The 23,684-nt window shown below is 46.1% G+C and overlaps 1 protein-coding gene across 4 annotated transcripts in view; it reads right to left on the reverse strand.

Moving 5' to 3' along the window:
• Positions 1-15,565, reverse strand: part of CUNH14orf105 (chromosome unknown C14orf105 homolog) — a 33,836-nt gene extending 18,271 nt beyond the window's left edge. For 3 of the 4 annotated variants that reach the window (XR_002103836.1, XR_002103835.1, XM_019550879.1), the window contains exons 1-2: positions 15,163-15,565; positions 12,354-12,436 (exon numbers count right to left, since the gene is read on the reverse strand). Coding sequence is in view for 2 of the 4 variants with exons in the window: in XM_019550879.1 (XP_019406424.1) it covers positions 12,354-12,436; positions 15,163-15,388 (309 nt within the window). In the remaining 2 variants the exon portion in view is untranslated. Of the gene's footprint in view, positions 1-4,910; positions 5,110-12,353; positions 12,437-15,162 lie in introns of those variants that run through there. The other variant, XM_019550881.1, reaches the window with a different exon arrangement.
• Positions 15,566-23,684: the final 8,119 nt, after the last annotated feature.

Consider the following 23,684-nt stretch of genomic DNA (forward strand, 5'->3'; position numbering starts at 1 on the left):
TTAACACCATTTTGTCTTCCCACCCCCTAAACTGTGACACTATTTGGGCCATAAGTTTTGAATCATGGCCAAGGACCAGGATTTTGCGCGGCATATAAGCAAATGGAGTAATCGAGGAACAGGTTTAAGTCTGTCACTTAATACAAAACAGGAAATGCAAAGGGATGGGCCTGGGCAGGAGCAGATGTATCCTGCATATCAACTGGAGGATTGGACCAAAAGAAATCTCATGAGGTTCAATAAGGACAAGTACAAAGTCCTGCACTTAGGATGGAGCAATCATGTGCACTGGTACAGCCAGGGGGGCCACTGGCTAAGCAGTGGATGTGCAGAAAAGGACCTGGGGGTGACAGTAGACAAGGAACTGAATATAAGCCAACAGTGTGCCCTTGTTGCCAAGAAGGTTAACAGCATCCTGGGATGCATTAGTAAAAGTGTTGCCAGCAGATGAAGGGAAGTGATTCTCCCTCTCTATTAGGCTCTGGTGAGGCCAGATCTAGAGTACCGTGTCCAGTTTTGGGCCCTCCACTACAGAAAGGATGTGGACAAACAGGAAACAGTCTAGTAAAGGGCAATAACAATGGTTATGGGGCTGGGGCACAGGATTTCTGAAGAGAGGCTGAGGGAACTGGGCTTGTTTAGTCTAGAGAAAAGAAGACTGAAGGGGGATTTAATAGGGGTTGGTCCCAAAGAGGCTGGAGCTGGGCTGTTCCCAGTGGGGGCAGATGACAGAACAAGAGCAATGGGCTCAAGATGCAGCAAGGGAGGTTTAGATTAGATATTAGGAAGAACTTTCTCAGGTGGAGGTTAATAAAACACTGGAACAGGTTATCCAGAGAGGCGATGCAATCTCCATCCTTGGAAGTTTTAAAGCCCTGGCTAGACAAAGCCTTGGCTGGGATACTATAGCTGGGGCTGGTCCTGCTCTGAGCAGGGGGTTGGACTAAGTGACCTCCTGAGGCCTCTTCAACCCACGTCGTCTGTGATTCTAAATCTCAGAATTAATCCACGATGCTTTTGTGTATCTATTATATCACTTTTATGGCTCCTTCCAACCCATTAAAGGCATATGATGGGTTTTGAATTTGGTCCTTTTCTCTTTGGGTCATACTCCTACAGCTTTCAATAGGCTTCAGATCAGCCCCATAGACATCTCCATATTCATTTGCACTGTTCCTGCTTTAGGAGGAAGTACTGGAGGAAACTGATAAACTAAATAGTGGCAAATTGCTAGGACTGGATGGTCTATGTCTAAGTAACCCAAACTTGAAAATGCATACCTCCTGTATGTAACTTGTCATGAAAACTGCCTCTGTGTCAAAGGACTGGGGTTAGCCAGTGTAACGCCTAGCTTTAAAAAGGGCTCCGGAGATGATCCAGGGAACTACAGAGCAGTGAGCTAAACTTCTGCTCCTGTGAAATCAGCAGAAACCGTAATAAAACCAGGATTTTCTCCAGGTTTGGTACTGATAGCAATAACCCTTGCAAAATGTGGAAACCTCTGGTTTCTGCAAACCTGGTGCAGCGCTGTGATCGTCGTCTCGCTATGTGGTGCTCTAGAAAGCAGCAAACCCTGCTCTGGTGTTGTGTGGGTGCATTCGCACACACACGCACCTCTTTCATCTGGGATGTTTTGCATTGTCCAGCGTTGTCTGTAAGCTTTGGTCTGTTTTTCAGGCAGCGATATTCATTTGCCCCATGTCCTTGTGCCCCAGGTATTCAGCTTTTGCTTATGGTTAAGCCATTAGCCTCTAGTTTTCCCTTCAGCATCAAATGGTATACTGTAAATATGGACACGTGGCCATGCTGCCTCCCATCACCATACACAGTGTGCAGTGACAGAGCCAGCTCGGTATCAGAAGGGCTCTTCCCCCTCGAGCCTGCCTCTCTGGAGTGCGGGTATCTCTCTGGCTTTGAGGTTTCTTCTCTGCAAAGCCTGTTTTAGACAATGAGTATGTTCCCCATTGCAAGTAAGTTAGAGAAGAATCAGGTCTTTACATCCCCCCACCCCTTTTGACCGAATTATATTGTGGTGGAAGGTGTTCAGCAGGATGTTTTTGGTTCTTTGTGAATAAATATCTGGTTGAAAATCAAACAGAGTTTATTCTCTGCAGAGCAGAGGGTGTGTTTTAATCTTGTATTTGACATACAGATGCTTTTATTATTTAGGTTATTATGAGGTCCATCATACTCTTCATGTAAGGGAGGGGAAAGAAACAATTAAGCTTTTTTATGTAGACCAGTAGCTGAATAAATAGGGATGGCCAACCAAGAAAAGGAACGGGCAAAGCTGTTTAGGGCTTTAATTTTTGTGGATGGAGAGGCCTGAATGGATGTTATTGGGCGAGGGGGGGTATGTGCGTGTATGCACGTGCATATGGTGTGCATGAGTGTATGTTTCTGAGAAAGTAAACTGAGTGTAAGTAAAAAGTGGGAGTAGACCTCGTCCCCCCAGCAATCCCACCATCGGCCTGAAACCTTTCACAAATCCTGTATTTGCACCTCACTGATTGGATCCAAGGCAGTACCAGCATTTTGGTAACACCAGGGGCCCCCAGCCAGGATGAAGGCCCACGCTGCCAGTGTTGTAAAGACATTGCGTGAGAACAGATGAAATGGAGATGAAAGAAACCAGCACCCTTGCAACCCAGAAAGACAAGGAGGGAAGGGGGTACCCTAAAGTATCAGGTTTACAATCTGAATGGACAAGAGAAAAACATCCTTGTCGCAAGTGGCAAATGGAGACTTGAAACACGGGGATCTCAAGGCAAACCTCTGTACGCAGGACAAGACGCAAGCAGAGTTGAACTCAAACACATGCTTGGGGGCATACATGAATTAGGGCCTACCTAATGCACTCTTGGTCCCAAATAGCCAGGAGTGGAACTGAAATCTCAAGCACAGCTCGTGACTTGACACACTCCCTGCCTTTCACAAGTTAGTTAGTCCCCTTGGAAAAGGGTTTTATCTTTCCTGGGTCTCATGGTTCACCCAGGGCCGACTATTCCCTTTATCATCCCAGCACCTGAAAAACTAATCAGAAGTTGGACTAATTTGAAAGATGACACTAGATGGCAGCAGCTGACACTGCAAATTACTGGCCAAGCTATAAATCATTCACAGTGCCACAGAGGCAGTAAATAGGATGGCAGGCAAATAACTCTCTAATGCACTGGCTGTTCCCACAATGAGCTGGAGGGAGGGGAAAGCTTGGGGCTTCAAGCTAAAGTTTTCACTTTTTCTGCACGATTAGATAGGCACCTTTGGAAATTTCCAAGAGCCTTTCTCTGGAAACAGACCCCGGTAGGGATCTTCTGCTGCCTCTTGAAAAGGAAGAAGCACTTCCAGCTCATGTTGTTACGTAGCACTGAAAATGTTTTTGGGGAGGGTGGGGAGAAGTCACCGGTGCTTTGAAGTCACTGGTGCTTTGCTTTATATATAGTAGCTAGAAGCATAGGAAAGAGCCCATGGTCGGAGGAGCAAATCTTCAGGGAGAGTTATTGTTTAGTACTTTTAATATATGAATATAAATAAATATAGTGTGCTAATAGCAGAGGTTTAAAGGATTATGAACAGGGATCTGATCCACTCTGGCAGTTACTATCCTCTAGGCTGCCTTTGATGGTGACCTCTACTGCTGCCTCAGCCTTATCAGCACTCGGGGAGATTGCTCCACATCTGCCCACTCTGGTGCTTTCCTCTGAAGCATCTGGCACCAGCCACTGTCGGAAACAGGACCAGCCGGACCACACCTCTCGTGTTGCTAAGTGCCAGTCAAGGCTCATCCTCTCCGAAATGAAACCTTTTGTCTTCCCACTGTTTCCCTTCTCTATCTCCGCTCAGGGTCCATTCTCCTTCCTCTCCCGCAGCAGTCCAGTTTTGGTCTCCTCTTCACTTTTTCCATTGCTTTCTCCCTATGAATCTCATTGTCCCTGAAGTCCTATTGCTCCTTTCTCTGATGCCCTTCTCTTCCCTGAATCTCTTACAGACAGCCTTTATCTTCATAACCACAAACCTCAACCTGGCCTCCCAAATTCTCAGCTCTTACTATTCCAGTCCATCCAAGATGCTCTTGCCGGCCTCCTCTCTCACTGCTCCTCCTCCATCACATCACGTCCTTTTGGAAACTGTCTCTGCGCTACCTGCTAGTTACTACCTCAAAATCAAATATCTTGGGCCCATCTCCAAGGTCTGCTCTAGCTCCACCTGTTCGCGTGTCCTCCTTCTACACCCATCCCGGCTCCACCCAGACCTTTCTTCCTGTTACTATCTCAGTTTCCCTTCCCTCTCCCTTCACACTTTCTATAAAATTGTTCCCTTTGCTAGCTTCAGTCTCCATGTTAACCACCAATGCTTTCACCCTGCCATAGTCTTCCCAGTCATCTTTCCATCCCTCTTCCAGTGGCTTCGCCTTACTTCCCCTGTAATCTTCTCACTCCTCCTCTCTGTTAGCCTCTGGCCCATCTTGGTTTTACTTGCTGTAACGTGACCTTGTGGGCAGGGCTGTGTTTTCATTGCATGTTGGTCCAGTGCTGTTCAAATGCCCGGCATGATACAGATGACTCAAAGTAATCATCGTAAATATTGGCAATGGGGGACTTTATAGCCAGCTGTAGCTGCCCCTATGCATGCAGCCAAGCCTGGCCCGTTAGACACAGCTCAGCTGCAATGGGAATTTAGTTTAGGACAATGGGAAAACATTTGGCAAGGGCTGAGAGGGGAGGGAAGGAGGAGGAAGGGCTTTTTGATGTTTCGTGAAAGGTTGAAGGAATCAAATGCTCTGAGAAAATGCTCTTAGATGAATTCCACTGCTGTCTGCGAGCAGCCCAGGCCAAAAACCTGGCTCTCTTATTGTAAGGGGATGAACAACCATTTAATTTGACCTGGTAGTGATTATCCTGAGGTTTGACCTGTATCAAAAGAGAAGCAGCAGTGTCATTTGCACACACTGCCCTTCCAAACTGCAGCGCTACTCTTTTGCTAGTTGGTGGCCAGTGAAACTGGGTTAGCTCCTTCAGGTCTGGCAGATGTTTGCTCCATGCAGGTCCCAGGTAGAGCCTGCTCTCCAAGCCTGGCGGGGTCAAGACCAGCATGGCCCCGGATGCTACTTGCAGCAATCACATGGCTGCTCTAAATTGCATGCAACTGCTAATGGACCCGAGAAACCAGTCTGCCTCCTGGGAATCACCAGAGCAGTGGGTCACCCCAGCCAAACCCACCTACTCCGCTCTACCTAGGAGAACTGGGGGCTCCTACTAGGCTGTCAGCCCCCTGGGAACACTTCTCAGCTAAGTAGCTGAGCTGGGGCTGGGGCCCCTTTGGCCTGCCATAGCTGGCTCATCATCACTGCTCTGTTGTGGGGCTAGAGGCAATGAGTCAAGAGAGGAGCCATATGAAAAGCAAGGGCTGGGGGAGCAGAGCCCTTCAAAGTGATCTTTGCCGGAGCAGCAGAAGGTTGCAGACGCAGGCCCAGTGGGCTCCTGAATTCACCAAGCTCTGTCACTTTGTCCACCTGGAGGCTCAGTGGATCCTGAAGGAGGCTGAGATGGAAAGGGAGGAAATTCCCTGTCCTTACAGCTGCAGAGCCCCTGCTGAAGCCAGCAGCAGGACTCCCCTTGACTTCAATGGTGCAGGAGAGGATCCTGGGAGAAAGCAAACAAAAACAAGAGCAAGCTGTGCAGGGGGCTGATTTGCACCTCAGGCACAAAGCAAATGCTGCTCCTGCCTACTGCTGAGGTCATGCTTCGGGCTTCAGAGAGTCCAGAAAAGAGGACGTTTGCCAAAACCCACTGAACTCAGTGGGAGCTTTTCCATGGATGGCAGTGGGGGTTGGGTCTGGGCTTTCAAATGCAAGAACCACTGAATGCAAGCAGAAGGCAGGGAGAAGCAATTACAATGTCGTAAGTCGAATTCCTAGCAATTTTTCCTCTTAAAAACAGTTTGCAGGTAAGGGGAAGAGGAGGGAAGAGTTCAGGGAGTTTCCAAAGCCAGCCAAGTACTAGATCAGGGACAGGAGGGCGAGAGAATTGTAATAAAGTGCAGCTAGTGGCCTCCTGCTCGCTGTTTTTGATTTAAGAACAGTCCAACCCTTGTAATTCGATTCCAGTTAGGCTGGTGATCTGGGAATATGTGGTCTAAGCTACCCTTGTTTTTCATACAAGTATAAATATGTCAGTCAAGAGAGCAGTTTTGTTACCCTGCATTGTTACATCACCACCAAACGCAATTCCACAAGACCAGTATCAATGTGTTTCACTTCCCATATCGGTATAAGTTAAACTGGGATAAGCTACTTAAGGTTGGTTTAGTTAAACTAGCACACCTTTTGGGTTCAGATACTCAGGCACTAAAAAGAAAGTGCCCCGGGAGAAGAAACTTTTTGATAGCAATCTTACAGCAGATTGATTATTGCAGGTCATTTACCATGTGTCAGCTCAGCTGGGGGTGATGGGAAAAAAAAACAGTGGAATGCTTTCTACATCCTTTATAATTAAGAGCTTGATCCCACAAATGTTTATGCCAGTGCATAATGTAGGTAATTAATTACAGGCCAGTTCGCTTGACATCATTCCTAGGCAAAATAGCAGAAAAGCTGATACAGGATTAAATTAATTAAGAATGAAAGGCCTGGAATATAATTAATGCCACTCACTGTGGCTTTATGGAAAATAGGTCTTGTCTACTAAACCTGATTTCATTTTCTGATGAGCTTGCAAATTTGGTTACTGCACAGATGTAATCTTGGTATATAAAACAAATGAAAGGCCTTTGACTTTGGGCCACACAGCAGTCTGACTAAGGCATTAGCACTACACTGTACTACAGCACAGATTAAGTGGTTTACCGATAAGTCTCAAGAAGTACTTGTTAATGGGCAATCATCATTCAGCTGGGATGTTTCTAGGGGATTGGTACCAGGCCTAGCGCTATGCATGCTTTTCATCTATGGTCTGGAAATGGACATCTGTAAAATCGCTGTAGAGAAAACGTGCAGATAAGAGAGCCCAGGAGAGTGGTAAATAACACTGAGGACTGGGCTCTTACACAGAACGACCAGTATAGCTCTGTAAGCTGGCTTCATTTAGAAATAATGAATATAGCTTCAAGGCGAGGACATGCATCCAGGAAGAAAGAACACCTGCAGAAATGGGGATGGCAGAGCCTGAAAAAGGGTGGCAATGGCTGTAGTCAAGAAATGGAAGAATAACCACCCAGTAGGGTGTTGTTGCAAAAAGGGTTAATAGGATCCTTAGCTGTATTGACAGTGGCGCTGAGAGTAGGACTCGGGAAATGCCTTTATATAGGATGTTGCTTTTTGGGGTGTCTATGTGTACCGTATGAGGTCTCTTTGATTTTATGGATTCTCTGCAAGTGTCTATCAAACAACAAACTCCACTCTTTTCCCAAGGCTGGCCTGCTTCCCTTGCTGTCATTTTTTACCTCCATCTTGAACTGAAATAGCCAACGGTAATGACACCAAGCTAACCACAGAGCACCATTTAAATCTTGGTGGTACTTTATGAGTCAACTGGACGACTCTGACAAGGAGTTTGCTATTGTCCAAGAGACCGAGTCTGCTTCCGCGTAGGGACACTGTAATTCAGGCTCCGGCAAGGAGAAAAACAACCTCCCTGCAGGTCTGCTGGAGCCAATTGCAGGCGTTTTTCAGGGCAGGCTCTCCCATGCCTCTGATTGGCTGAGGGAGCCCACCATGGGGCTGATTACCATTGAATAGCAGCACATAGGCTGATCGTCAGCTGTCTGAAGAAAAGTAAAGCTCACCGCTTATTAAACATATGGGGCGTCCAACTTGATTCTGGGGCTCTGGTGCCTTTCTTCTCTGTGTTTCAGGTAATTTTTAAAAAATTTTCTCCCCAACCTTCCTCCCCTCTGTGGTTTCAGGCCATTTCCTGCAGCTTACAAGGGTTTGGGGGAAATGCTAAATTTCAGGCTACGTTTCCCTGAAATCCCCTAAAGCCTGAATTACAGTGGTCCCTTCTTATGTGGCTGGGTAACCAAGCAGCAGGGCACATGGGTGGGGGATTTTGATGGTCTAATGAAGCTGACTGGGGCTGGTCCTGCTTTGAGTTGGGAGTTGGACTAAATGACCTCCTGAGGTCACTCCCAACCCTAATTTTCTATGATTCTGTGATCAGGAGGGTCACCCGAGACAGAAAGTTCATTAAAGGGAGAGCCTCTTACCAGCAACTTTATGGAGCAGGAGGCGGCGCATATGCAGAGGACAAGTTATGCGCAGAAGAAGGTGCAGGAGAAGGACCTTGGACCCTCTGATCCCAAAGAAAACTCAAGGCCAGCAAGGAAACTGAGGCAGGGGATGGTGCATAGGTTTGTTTGGTTGGCTGGGTTTTTTTATCCAGGTCAGTGTATTTCTGGTCCTGTTTAACGACAGTTATTGGTTATCACACAAAACCCTTTGGCAAGAAATCTGTGCCGGTTCGCTTCATCTGTCATGGGTTCCTGTCGCAGTGTTTGCGGTCAGATACATAAACCAGTTGCATCTGTGGGATTCAAACAGTGCTCTCTCAAAATTCAGCATTTACGGCATATCGCATGCACTCTTCCCCCGGCCTCCGCAATCCACCTTCCAAAACAGGGATACGTGTTATAAGTGGGGAAGCTGATTTTTCTGCCCGGGAATAAAAGCAGGGAAGAATGGAAACAAGCAGACACTGTGCTCAACTGCTGCCGAGACAGCTGCTATTTCTCTGTGGCCCAAGCAAGCAGCAGGAGTCCTGTGTTAACCCTCTCACAGCTGCAGGAGCTACTGGCTGAACACTGTAGCTCGTGCCTAAAGCACAACTGAGCTGGCTCAGGGCAAGTGAGCTGCTGCATGCAGTCTGCCGTACCTTGATGAGGCTTGCCATGTAGAAGGCAACAGTTTATGAACCATTTACAGTAAAGAAGCAACAGTCATGCTACTGTCCTTGCAAGGGCCTGGGTCCCGGCCTTGTTGCCATCCTGCCACACCAAGAAGGCCCTACTGCCTCACCCAGACTGCCTCCTGAGATGCTGCACTTCATGGACACTGTGTTTCCAGGAGGATTTAATCCATGTCACGTAGTTGGCTGTGACTCTGGAAGGAACTTTTTCCTGCATGCCACTATCCAGAAACAAGGTGCATGTCTTGTTTGAGGGTGTGCAATAGGCTAGAGAATACGGTAACGTTCTCTTTTGACGCTGAGGCAAGGTTTCACCAAATCGAACCAGCAGTATAATAGCAACATGCAGAGTCAAAGCTTTGGCTAATAAAATGGGGAAAATGCAGAATTTAGCAGAACTTCCTTGTTTTGTTTTGTTTATTGGCAGCTCTGGTAGCTTCAGAAATATTGAATTTGACTGCTGCATGGCACCTTGCTTTCACTAGGGAAATTAAACTTGTTCTTACTGTTAAAAAAAGTCTCTGGGCTTGCACTGATTCTTAGTGAATCAAACAGTCCACTTCTGCAGCACACCAAAAAGCGATACAAGGACACCCTAGTCCCTGAAGAGTTTCAGCATCAACCCAGAGACATGGTAGCAATTCGCTCACAACCGTCCATCCTGGAGGTCCCAAATCCGGACCGGAGCATTGGCCTTGGAATAGCAATGCCTAGCAGAAGCAATGAAGAAATGTGCGGCCAGGAACTCGAAAACCTCCCTATCCAGTCCTCATCACTCTCCTGCCCCTGCTGCAGCAGATTGTTCAAAGCAAAGATCAGACTTATAAGTCACCTGTGTACTCACGTGACCTAGCCTCCACCCCACTTCGTTCTCTTCCCTTTCCCGTTTTTTCAACTTTTCTCTTTTATTCTTCTCTTTTTCTTTCCCACTTCTTTTCTGTCTTCTTCCCTCCCCTCCCCACGCTGGATGCGGTGATCTTCTCCCGTGAAAGACTAAGTGTGTGTGTGTGTATGTATATGCTTGTGTGTGTGTGTGTATGCCTGTGCGTGTGTGTGTGTGTGTATATATGTATATGTATGTATATATACATATACATACATACATGCATACATAGATAGATGGATGGATGGATGGATGGATACGTGTGTGTGTGTATCTGTATATACATACATATATAGATACACGCACACACATATATGTATATAGATATAGATACACACACTTTGTGTATATATCTCTATATATATTGATACACACACACACATATATATATGTGTATGTGTGTATGTGTGTATATATAGCTACACACACACACACACACACACACACACACAGTTCTAATCCCAATAAGGCAGGAAGGCTGGCCTGTGTAGCTCGGGTACTAGCATGGAACTAATGGGGAACTACAGGACCTAATTTCCATTTCCACTTCAGCTGCAGCTTTAGTGCCTGATGGAGCAAGTCACTGATCATGGGTGACTCCGTTTCCACCCAGAAAATGGAGCTAGTGCACGGTGGTAAATTAGTGAAGGTGTCTCAGAACAGATGTGACCTGTACTGAATTCAGTCCCGTTTCTCCTACAAGTTTCTGGACTTGCAGGAGAGGCTACCCTCAGTCAGCCCAGCTTTAAATGTGCGTTTGACTGTTCATGCTGGGGAGTCAAGGGTACCTGGTCACATTGCTGGCTGCACGATTCTTTTGTGTGTTGTTGGCTACAGGAAATGGCTTGTCTTAACTACATAGGCCTGATGGGTCACTAGGCTTGGGATGGACTTCGGACTTTGACTTCCCTGCCCCTCAGGGCAGGTGCTGAAATACAGCAGTGATGAGGCCACTTAAGAAGATGGACAGAAAAGGCATGCTAGTGGGCAGCATGAGGGCACCCCTCTTCCTGTGGTTAATCACTAGAAAATGACATGACCTTATACCCCAAGCAGCTCTGAGGTCCTATCTGATCGAGTGCAGGGGTGCAGACACTTGCAGAAGGACAGGTAGATAGAGGCAGCATGTTCTTATATAGCCTGATCAGCGGCTTTGCAAAGTCTGGACGGTTTCTATTATACCAGTGTGAAGCAGAAGTAACTAAATCCCCAGAAGACAGTGGTATTATACTGTTATATAGCCAGATTAAATCAAGTCCCATCTCTTTATAAAAATAAAATAATTTTACACAAGGATGAGTTTAAACACACCAACCACTCACCGTGAGGTAAAAGGGATGGGGCTTTACTAGGCCTCAGTCTCTCTATAATAACTGCTTGTGTGTGCCCTCTTATCCCACAAAAAGTGGAGGTTAAACCCAATTTAACCCCTCCTTTACTGACTGCTGACAGGGCTTCCACTTCACCATTGTTTTAGAGCATCTTCATGGGTAGCACAGTAAATCCCTGGCCCCTTTTATCAGGTGGTAGGTGATGGCTAGAAAATGGTATTTAGAGGTTTGCTTTTGGGAATTGGCTTATAGATGAAGTAGATATGCATTAGAATAATGGTCCAGGGCAACAGCAAGGGTTAACTGATTTCTAAAAAAGCCTATTTCTGAAAGTTTCCTCAAGGCCCACTGGTCTGCAGGCAAACAGCAAGCAGACACTCAGGCTGGGAAGTTGAAGGCATGTCCCACACTGTCCATAACATGAGATAAGGTGGCACCAGGTCACAGTGCCCAGCTGCAGAGCCCTCGGGATTTCTGGTTATGAGGGAACAGAACAAATTAGGAGAAGATCAGTAAAGCCCAAATTAGGATGCGTGCATGTGATGGGTTTGTGAAACAAAGGATTATGACGTCAGGACAGAATGTGGACAGCTTGATGACCACTGAGAGACCAATCAGCAATGGCCAGAAATGAAGAGTCATCAGGAGGGGAAAAGAATACAAAAGAACGGATTTCAGAGCTGCAAAGGGTCCCCGAAAGGGGAACTGGAGGCCACCATGGACCGAAGGCATACCACCAACCCATCTCACCCACCCCACTGAGGCAGGTAGGCCTCAACCTCCAACCTCCAAGCTGTTGACATCTGACATTCAAGAGATAGCCTCAAAGCGAAGCTCATGTACTGGCCAGACGTACCTTGACTCTATGCAGCTCTAGGACTGGTAAGTATAGAAGTGCTTGCATTATTCTTATCTGCTACCACTGTGTATCAATAAAATTTGCCTATTATTGAATGGAAAGGTTGTGATCAGTCTGCGGGTTTTGGGTCCACCCAGAACAAGGTCTGTGGGTCATAAATCCAGTGCCAACAGTAGGTTGTTCATATGTCTACCCCCCAAGAAGTAAAGGCCAATGCATCTCTGGGATATTATCTTGCCAACAATACTACATTCTGATGTCTTTCCTATGTGTGAACACAGTTAAAACTCAATATACCCCCTTCATATGTTTACAGTTAAAATGGGAGGTTACCATTACATCCAAGCATTTCCTTAGGAAGCCTTTAAAATTCATCTTACTTGAGGTCTTCGAGGGGGATGCTGTTTAATTATACTGGTTTCTCCCTTTTCCGGCATGATGTCGAAGGCAATGGGCCTCGGCACTTAAGGGAACAGAAAAGGAAAAGAAGCTTGAGTAAAACAGCTTGAATTCAATATCATATTGATCATTAACATTTTGGTCATACTAAGTAAAAGCTTCATGATCTTCTAGTTACACTTCTATCTGACCTACCACAGCCTAGCCTCCCAAAATCCCACAGCACGTGGGGAAAAAACCACCTGCACTGGACACTACAGCAGGCTGAGCACAGTCTCTAAATATCTGCTCACATTTTTCAGTGAATGCAGCCAATATTTGCATTCATTGTGTGTAAGTGCTTCTCACACAGGCGCTGCTCCCCTCATCTTTTAGTGCTGCAAGTGAATGTGGAAAACTCTATTCACCCTATTTCACGATGGAAGCAACAGTTAAGTAGTCATATTCAAATATCTATGCTAGAAGGACTTCTCCACTCATTTGGGGAACAGAAACAAAGCCATGTAATCCTCTTGACCAATCACAGTTAGCCAAGGTCTCTATCCAATTCCTATCAAAGTCATTCTATTGTTTCAATAGGAATGAAATCAGCCTTGAAAAAGCCAGTTCTCCAGGGAGCGGTCGTAGACATTTCTTAGGAACATTAGGTCTAAAGAAGATGTATTGTTCATGTATGAATAACAAATCCATCTGAGGAATCTGTGATCTGCTCACAGGTCTTATGTGACAGGGAAAGAGGCTTAAATTTATTTGATAAATGATTCACTTAGCTCTGCTGGACGTACATACAATGATTAACTACTGAATACGGGATTAAGCTCTAACAACTATTCAACAAACGAGGAAGTAAATGCGTTTGCTGATCTTAATAAGTTTTAGTTAGCAATTCTAAAACAGCTGACTTCCAAGAGAGACTGGTTAGCTGTTAGTAAGCACACCCCAAAAAAGCCCTCTTACAAATGAAAAATTGGTACTCTGTTCTTAACTCTGCCGGGCAAGCTGGCACCCAAACCCTATCTGATAATTAATAAACTGCTGTTTTATATTTTACTTATTAAAATATTACGCACAGCATAACTGCAGTGCAGAGGCATGGGCTGGGGCTCAGGCGATGTGGGTTCTGTCCCAGTTCTACCATTGATCTGACCTTGGAGAAACTTAAGTCTTTATCCCTCCTCTATTATTATTTATTTGTACTCCTATAACTGCTAGGAGCCCTGCTCACAGGCAGCCCCCCTTGTGCTAGGCACTGTACCAACACAGGAGAAAAAAGCAAGCATAGGCACCAGAGCACTTACCACCTAAGTCTATTTAGTGTGTGAGCTGCTTAGGAAAGGGACCGTGCCTACATGTTTAGACAATACTGAACACAAAAACCCCAAATCTCAGTTTGGCTTCCTATGTAGAGCTATAACTCAAGGATTTTGCTTCAAGAAAATTGGAGACCCATATTTAGGAAATCTCTGAGACTTTCCCCCCCTAGTTCTTTCATGTTAACATACTTTGCTGCGTCACAGAAAGTCAAATTTAGCCCACGCTCAAACACACCCCCACACACTAAATAAGACCTTCTCTGTAACTAGCATGCACTTATTTAGATGTGGCTCGAGCTAATTCATCATTCAAGTGTGCCTCCCTTCTCTTCTTATTTGAAAAACAGCACTGGTAATAACAAATGACATTTACGGAGACGATTTTTTAAAAACTACGCTCAATAAAACCCCAGTGCTTATCATCTCGCTAAACTGGAATGTTTATTTAAGTGCGCTACTGTCATAAAGCACTCTAAATGTCAGGCTGTATATCCAGAGCTAATCTGTATTCAATCCAGACCCTGCTGCTCCTGATTTCAGGAGGTAGGGGACATATTTATTTTCATGGTAAGGTAGTGATCTGTATGGAAGATGGGAAGGAGAAATGTCCAACTCCCAAGCCAAGTTAAACCAGTGATGGTTAATATTTTTAGTTGAATCTCTGCAACTCACTTTTAGAAACCAGCTCCTGGGAGCTCTGTTTCATCTGAATTATTCTTCCAGGGGCAAGTAATTCCCATAAGAAACCCATAAGAGTTCCCTCTCCTTTCTCATGCTGTGTGTCAGGGTGAGGCCACTGTACGGTGTATTATTTAATTATGCAAGGCAATGCTCCCAGTTTTGCTCCATTGTGTTGCACACCATGAGTTGCTCCTTAGCCAGTGTAAATCAGCTTAGCCCCCTAATGACCCTCACTTCCTTTGTCAAGTGCTTTGAGATCTGCCGTGGCTGATTACTCATCGTTACTCTGTCTTACACTAATGAGGATCTTGCCCCAAACCCTGATGTTAATTAACATTGTTATTTCAGGATATATGTGGATCGTGTTATGATGCACAGCCACACACAATACAGATGTATGGGTCTGTGTTAAAGGCTTGCTGTCGGAAGATACTTCAGGCCCCCTTCTGCAATTTGCATAGCTCGTCCCACTGAAGTCAAGGTGAACGGGACTATTTGGTGCATCAAGATAGCTCACAGGAGCAAGTTGAGATATCTGATCTGGGCTGTTCAGATATGAGGCATGTCTCTAAAACAAACCCAAAACACAGCAATATTCAGGAAGTGGAAGAAACAGGCACGCTCACGGAACAGCACAATTGCACGCACCCAGGTCTATCTAGCAACACCTTCTACCATTGGCTTTTAGGCAAAACTCAGCCTCTCTCTTCAGAGCCACCTTTGATTTTGGCAGTGGGAAGTGGTCCAACACCGAGTACAGAAGATCGGTCAATCCACTCGACCCTGGCCAACTCACCTGTGGAGCATCGCCCATACCACGTTTCTCTCAGAGGCGGGAGCTGTCTTTGAAACATGGGGCTTCTCTCCTCCATGGCTGCGTATGAACCCAAGCTCCTCTCTTCCAGAACGCCGGGAAATCGAGACAGGGTCGCAGAGCAAGGGGAGGCTGGCACAGCTTCTTTGGTTTGCACCGGTGCCACTTTTGTCACCTTGGGGCGTGTCTTGGAGTGGCTCAGGCCCATTTTACTGAGTTACAGCATTCGGTGGAAGAAACTGTTTCCCTGCAGTCGTCCTTGAACTTGGCCTCAACACTGATCCGTGGCTTTCATGCTGCACCCGTGTTTGCAAAGCCTCTAGGCTCTTTCTAGGGCATCTTACCTGAACCAACACCACACACGTTGCAGCCCGAGTGGCTGGTTACCTTGGATATTCCTCCACAAGCCCTTCCTTTCTAAGTCCAGATTTGGTGAGGCCAGTTAAACATTGACCGGACATAGTCACTCCCTAGAGGGGATGAGAGACTGGCTGCTATTGAATATTAAACAGATCCAGGACAGTCTGGGAAAGTAATACCAAATAAAAAAATCAGGCTTTTGGAAAGTTTTCCTTTTCCTCACCTTAACTATTCATGCCGTAAAACACTTTTACTAAAGGCTCGTGCTTGGCTCCCGAGTGATCGACCTGAGGAGCTTTTCCTTTGCTTCTCTGCCTGGCTGCTTTGTAGAATCTGTGCTCTGCTAAAGGCCATTTGTCCCTGAAGTACTAGAGGAAACTTCAAGGAGCTTAGAAGATGCAACCTGTAATTGAAAAAGAAAAGAAAGGCTGGTGAAGACCTGGAGTGGTGCTGTGCTGCATGTGAAAAGCCAGACTCCTTCACTCCAGTGACCCTGGCTATATAGCTCTGCATCCAAGGGTGCGTCTCCACTGCAAGTCGAGTTAGCTTGAGCTGAGTGAGCTCAGGTATGGGAAGCAGTTTTCTCTGACAAGGTAAATTACCCTGCGTGAAGCTCAATGCTGCTGTGTTTCGACTGCTTCTAATATATCAGCTGGCTCATTTCAAACCATCTCAGCTACCTCTACCCTATGCATGTTCAGAGGTGCCCTGAGAGCATATCTGGGATTACTCAGACTTCCCTGAGCTTGCTGGAGGGTAACACTGAGCAGTCTACATGTGCACTTATGTCACAGTAAATTTACTGTGCAGTAAGTTACTACACAGTACATGGAAATAGGCCGGTGGCTACATGTGCAGGTGTTAAAGTGCATTAACATTGTGTGCGGTCTGACTTGGCACTAAACTTAGTCCTAAATCAGTCTACACACACAGTGCTACTGCGCAGTAAGCATCTACACGTGCATTCTTGTGCAGTAACTAATCAGGAGTTAATTTACACCCAAGTTGGTATAAGTCACCACAGTTACTGCACAGTAAATGTGCATGTGTAGATGTGTACCCATCCTGTGCAGTAATTTAGGTTACTGTGCAGTAAATGTGCATGGGTGGACATATCCACAGAGTAGAATTTGGTCCTAGGAAAGACTATCTTTCTGTTCAGCAATTTTCCTTTTCCAGTCTCTGGGGATTCCCATACTAACCATAGCCTGGCTGGCCCACCTTACAAACCTTTTCCACACTTCCAAACGTTCACCCCACATTCCTCATTCAGTCCCTTTCTCAGGCCAAACTCTTTCTACACATCAGTGCAGGTTCTGCATAAAGAAGGACAGTATCCAAGTATTCCATTAGAGGAAAATCCTCTTGTAAATTGGCAGAAGTTAGTGGTACTGAGTCTGAGTCATCACTGCAGGATTTGGGTGAAGCAGAATGCACAGCCTTCTAACAGTAACTTATATTTCTCCATTTTTCTGGTGTTTAGTATTGCAATTAATTTTATCTGTCTGTCTATCTATCTATCCATCTATCTATATTTATATTATATATATAGATCTATATATATCTATTTCTATACAAATAGATAGATATTATATTATATAGCCTACATATTACATATATCTACATGTAATCCTATCATATACATATACTATTTAGGATATATATAATATATGTAAGATATATAATAGAATAGATATAGATCAGATGATGGTAGATAGATGGATAGACAGATACAGTGAATTGTATGTAATATATGTAGTATGTAGGATATGTAATCCTATTTTATACCTATGACGATACACAAAGACACTTCTATATATGTCTAGACTCATCCTTTCAGCTCTGTGGGACAAATGAGTGGCACATTGGCCTGAGCCCGTGCACTGGATCCAGCCATGTGCTGGTCCAACCCTGCACTCTGGCCCAACCCTGCTTGTTGGATCGGGCCACAGAGTGACCCCCACACACTGGCCCCCTAGCAATCTAGCATGTAGGAGTCATAGGGCTCCTCACAGGTATGCAAATTTGACAGCAGGGTAGTGGCAATTTAGTTTGCCACTATTCCCCCCAGCACCAAATCTGTGAACCCATGAGGAGCCCCATGAGCCAGATGACATGGCTCTGTGGGATGGATCTGGCCTGTGGGCTGGAGGCTGAGCACCACTTGTCTACTAGGCTATTTTTAGCATTATCTTACAGCCAGCATGAGTCTTGGGGTAGCTGGCAGGAAAGCACATATTGATTCAGCTGAAAAATACATAGAAAGCAACAAATGAAGGATGTCGGGGGAGGGGGTGTTTTGATTTTAGTTTCATTCTTTGTAATTGCCCAGTTCAAGAGAAGAATTAAATATACTTTTCTATTATAGGGGAAAATATGAACAGCTAAGGGTGGAAACAGACGCTGTCTTTGTACCACAATAAAAAATTGATGATGGCTCAGAGGCCAAGCAAACAGACATGCATGACTCTTGATGTACCACAGACAGTGGCTGTGGCAAAGGAGGTATCAATTTGTACCACTATTTAGTGGCACATGGCTGTTTGCTTTATATGTGAGAGTGCTGGCAGCTTGGACCTGCCTGTGCTCTCCAGCCACCCCAGGTAGGTGCTCTGGGGGCTTTAGAGACGCAGTTTTACTCACTCCAGGAATTCCCAGGCAGGATCATGCCCCTCAAGCCCTGTGGATGCCTACCCAGTTTTCCCTGCTTACAGAGATGTTCTCCTGGGATCTCCAGGGCATATCTCAGGATATGGGGAAAGTCAGGCCAGGCACCCTAACCACTGGCATAGATTCTCCTGCATTCTTCTCTGCATTTCATTGAAAAGTTGTGTTGCTAGATCATTAGGAAGAACTTCTTCACAATAAGGGTTGCCAGAATCTGGAACAGGCTCCCAAGGGAGGTGGTGCTCTCCTGTACCCTGGGGTCTTCAAGAGGAGACTGGACAAGCACCTGGCTGGGGTTGTCTGCCCCAGAGCTCTTTCCTGGCCAGAGCAGGGGGTCAGATGCAATGACCTACTGAGGTCCCTTCTGACCCTAACATCTATGAAGCTATGAATCTATATACTCAGAAGCCATCCTGCTTTGAATCTAGGGCTGAAGTAATAAAATGCTATTATCTCTGTCAGGTAAGCAAGGGACAAAAGAGTAGTAAGAAATGGGTCAGGAGCACAGGGTCACCCTGACCAAACAGAAGTGTGGCCTGGTTGGGAAGCAGTGCCTGGAGAAAGCAAGTGAGAGTGGGATGTGTAGTATGAGTTCACAATGAAGCGCTAGGGCTTCTGTTACGGTTAAATGATGGCTTTTCCTCTTTGAACCTTTTGTGCAGAGCTGAAGCAGTGTTCACTAGCAAGATGCCAGTGGCCGCTGAGAGCTGAAGGACGCTGGTGAGGGCTTCCTTACCCAGCGGTCAGTAGAACCTGCCTTCACATCAGCCAGCAGAGCTGCTGGACTGGTCTACCTGACTGGCCTGGATTGGGCCCAGAAGAAAGAGGGAAATGACTCGTGCTAGAACATGTTGTTTGATTCACTACCACAAGGGAAGGATCCAGATTATTGCTGAGGTGCCTTAGGAGTGAGGAAGGGCCAAAACGTACTTCAGAGATGCAGCTGACTTTTTTTTGTCATTGCCGGCTTTCCCAGGATAATTCCTTGTCTCTCTCAGTTCCGGCTTTAATAACATTATCTCTGCTTCAGATCCTAGGACTCAAGGCTTATGAGCAAAAAGCAGTGCCTAGCAGGCAAAGGTGCCCAGCAAAGGCAGTTTGGTTTTTCAGGTTTCTGGATGGCATGAGTTAGGTTTGCAGGAGCCCCTAGGTACTGGAACACACCATGGCCACAAGCTAGATCTCAAATGATGTGGTAGAAAATAAAGTCCTTTCTGTACCAGTAGGCAGGCCGCGCTGAGCTTCAGACAGGCCGGTTGTATTGTTAACATCCATACTTATACATTAAAACACGCTTTCTCATCGCTTCAGCCTCATCTTGACCTATTCATCCCTAAATCACCTTGGATCTTCTCCAGGAAATGTCCCTTCATTCTCTGTGCCCTCCTGCCCCATGCAGTGATCAGTTGGTCTTGTCAGCTGCTTCTCTTGTGGGCTGGAGGGGACTGGGGGTAGACCACTCTTCAGAAAGGGCCTCCAGTTCTCAGCTAGGCTTTCCCCAGTCCTGGTTGGAAATGGTAGATGCCTACTGGGATTTTCACTTCACTTCCATTGACGATCAAAGCAATGAGTCCCACTGGAATTCAAAACACTCCAGCCCAGATCATCAAAGGTATAAATGCACTTAGGTACCAGTCACCTGAAAAACAAAGTACCTGGAAGGTGTGGGGGGGCTGTCTGCACTCGAGAAGGTTATTTTTGATCTGTTCATCTTCAGGGCTTGCCAGAGGGTGTTTTTATTTCCACAAGCTGATGTAGAGGGGGGGTGTTTGTGTGTGTGTGTGTGTCTGGGGTGAAATATGGTGGATGACTACAAAGGGGGATAAAAAGCCATTCAGGACACACCAGGATTTCACCTTCGTTGGAGGTAGAGCACCTGCCAGTTTTGCATACACCTAGGTCCTTGATTTAAGGTGCATCATTAAATTATAAGCAAGGCTGAGACTGGATACTAAGAACTTTGACAAGCTTTGACAAGCTCAGGAGACTTGTTGGTGAGGCCCTAAGGGACCATGATCTGAAGGGGAGGGGAGTTCAGGATAAGTGGTTGCTCCTCAAGGGAGCAATCCTGGAAACACAAGCAATGTCTATCTCATCTCGGAGGAAAGGCTCCAAAAGGGCACAGCAGCCCCTTGGCTCTGCAGGGAACTTGTGGACCTCCAGGGTCTAAAAAGAAAGTCCTATAAAGGATGGAAGACTGGAACCACCTCGAAGGAGGAGTACTCTGCACTGGTCTGGACCTGTAGGAAGCAAACCAGGAAAGCCGAGGCTGTAACTGAATTCCAACTGGCTACCTGTATCAAAGACAATAAAAAGTCCTTTTTTAGATATGTGGGGAGCTGGAGGAAAAGCAAGGTTAACATTAGACCCCTGCTAAACCAAATGGGACAACTGACAACCAATGCTCAGGAAAAAAACAACCTGCTTAATGGGGTTTTCACCAGCCCCAAGGGATGGCCTGGCCCAATATGATACAGGACAGCTAGGGCGAGGGAGAATAGTTATTCTACATTAATGTAGACCATGTGAGGGAACACCTTGAGAGGCTGGACACCTTCAAGTCAGCTGACCTGGACAGTTTACACCCTAGGGTACTTAAGGAGCTCACAGGCATCATAGCTCAGCTACTGGCACAGATCTTCAAGAACTCCTGGTGCTCAGGTGAAGTGCCTAAAGATTGGAAAAAGGCCAATGTGATGTGTCTATTTTCAAGAAAGGGAAGGAAGTAGATCTTGGGAACTACAGGGCTATCAGCCTGACCTCTATCCCCTGGAAGATCTTGGAAAAAATTATCAAAGAGACCACTCTTGACAAGCTGCCTGATGGCAACATCCTGAGGGGTAGCCAGCATGGGTTTGTTGCGGGTAGGTCTTGCCTGACCAATCTCATCTCCTTCTATGACCAGGTGACATATCACCTGGAAAAGGGAAAAGAGATTGACATCATATATCTTGATTTTAAAAAAGCCTTCGATCTGGTGTCCTATAATCTCCTCATGGAAAACTTGGCCAACTGTAGCCTTGGCTACATCACAATCTGATGGCTAGGGAATTGGCTCCGAGGTCAGACCCAGAGAGTGCTAATAGATGGAAATCAATCATTGTGGTGTGCCATGACCAGTGGGGTCCCCCAGAGCTCCATCCCTGGGCCTATACTCTTTAACATCTTTATTAATGATGTACACATTGGTCTCAGAAGCAGACTGGCCAAGTTCACTGATGACACCAAACTTTGGGGTAAAGTGTCCACACCCAAGGACAGTAAGGTGATACATGCTCAGAAAATGTGTGAACAAAAACCTGATGGTGTTCAACACCAAAAAATGCAAGGTACTCTGCCTTAGGCAGAAAACTCGCGACGCACTTATAGGCTTGCTAGCACCACGGCCAAAAGGGACTTGGGGGTCATGATTGACCACAAGATAAATATGAGCCACCAATGTGATGTCATAGCTGATAAAGTGAGCAAAACTGTGGCTTGCATCCATAGATACTTCTCAAGCAAATCCCAGGATGTCATCCTCCTGTTGTACTCAGCCTTCATGAGGCCGCAGCTGGAGTACTGCATCCAGTTCTGGGCTCCACAATTTAAAAGGATGTGGAAAAGCTTGAGAGAGTCTAGAGGAGAGCCACGCGCATGATCAGAGGGCAGGAGAATAGGCCTTATGAAGAGAGGCTGAGAGCTATGGGAATCTTCAGCCTGGAAAAGCTCAGGCTCAGGAGGGACCTGGTGGCCACCTATAAGTATATAAGAGCTGTACATCAGGATTTCGGGGCACTCTGGTCTGCACACCACAGTGCCCCAAGGGATGACAAGGTCAAACAGTCACCAACTTCTCTAAGACTATTTCAGGCTGGACATAAGGAAGAACTTCCTTACTGTTCGAGCCCCCAAGGCCTGGAACAGACTGCTGCCAGAGGTGGTGCAAGTACCTACTCTGGACTGCTTTAAGAGATATTTGGATGTTTATCTTGCTGGGATCCTTTGACTCCAGCTGACTTCCTGCCCGTAGGGCAGGGGACTGAACTCAATGATCTTCTGCAGTCCCTTCCAGATCCTAATGTCTATGAAATCTATGAACACTATTAAACTGTCTAACTCAGAGAGGAGTTAAGCACAGGGGGATATTATTCTGATTAGAGTAGAGGGCTGGACAAAATGACCTCCTGAGGGCCCTTCCATCTTTATAATTCTATAATACTAGTACTGTATTGAATTCAGGCATTAATACAAGCCAGGCAGTAATGAAGTCAACATCCAATGTGAATTAAGAGTAACTTAATTTAGAATTGAAATAGGACATCTGATATTCTCTAGGTCTGTAGAGCAGGTCCTTTGAACATGAAAAACTGAAGAGCTGCTTGAAACTCAAATGCTATTGTGGCTATTTACAGCACAATACCGTGGTATTGAGCCAGGTTGCCACAGCACCCTGGGGTGCTGTGAGATCTTTTTAAGGGTGACCTGAGGTACAGCTCAATATTAGCTCTGTTAGGTATGCAACCACTTAGACATGATTCACAAGATAAACCCGGAGATTTCAAACAAGAATCCAGGAAATGTGACCCCTTGTGGTCTTTCTGAGTTCATTGCAACAAAAGACATACAAAAAATTAGAACTCTTGGTTCCAGAATGATACTTTCTATTAGATAGACTGGTGTATACCCAATGGAAGGGAGGGGCCATCACCAGGGAGGACTATACTGCAGTTGCTCGGGGATGTAGGGGGGCAGTCAGGAAGGCCAAGGCGGAGATGGAACTGGGACTAGCTTCCCAGATCAAGGACAACAAGAAATCCTTTTTTAAATACATGGGGAGCAAAAAGAAGGTTCAGGGTAATGTGGGGCCCCTGCAGGACATGCTAGGAAATTTGGTCATCATACTAGATGACAAAGCCAACATATTTAATGATTTCTTTGCCTCCATTTTCCTGATCAGGGACCGGAACAGTCACCTGTCTTCTAGGCCCCCCCCTTAGATCCCAGGGGAGGCACACCCAGGCCAAGGGTTAGTGAGGAACTAGTTGGGGAACTTCTGGAGGGACTGGATGTATTCAAATCAGCTGATCTGGACGATCTCCACCCTAGAGTACTGAGGGAATTGGCTGAGGTCATTGCTGGACCCCTGGCACGGCTTTACAAGCACTCGTGCTGCTCTGGTGTGGTGCCGGAGGACTGGAAGAGGGCCAATATGGTTCCCATCTTCAAAAAGGGGAGGAAGGGGGACCCGGGAAACTATAGGCCAGTTAGTCTTACCTCGATCCTGGGGAAGCTTTTTGAGAAAATTATTCTGGCGTATATCCAAGAGGGGCCAGCAGGGGAGATTATGCTTAGGGACAATCAACACAAGTTCATTAGCGGCAGGTCCTGTCAGACCAACCTGGTGGCCTTCTATGACCAGGTCACCAGATCCTTAGATGCAGGGGTAGCAGTGGACATAGTCTTCCTGGACTTTCGGAAGGCCTTTGACACTGTCT

Source organism: Crocodylus porosus, unplaced genomic scaffold (assembly GCF_001723895.1).
Source record: "Crocodylus porosus isolate Cpor-Errol unplaced genomic scaffold, CroPor_comp1, whole genome shotgun sequence".
Lineage (NCBI taxonomy): Eukaryota > Metazoa > Chordata > Crocodylia > Crocodylidae > Crocodylus > Crocodylus porosus.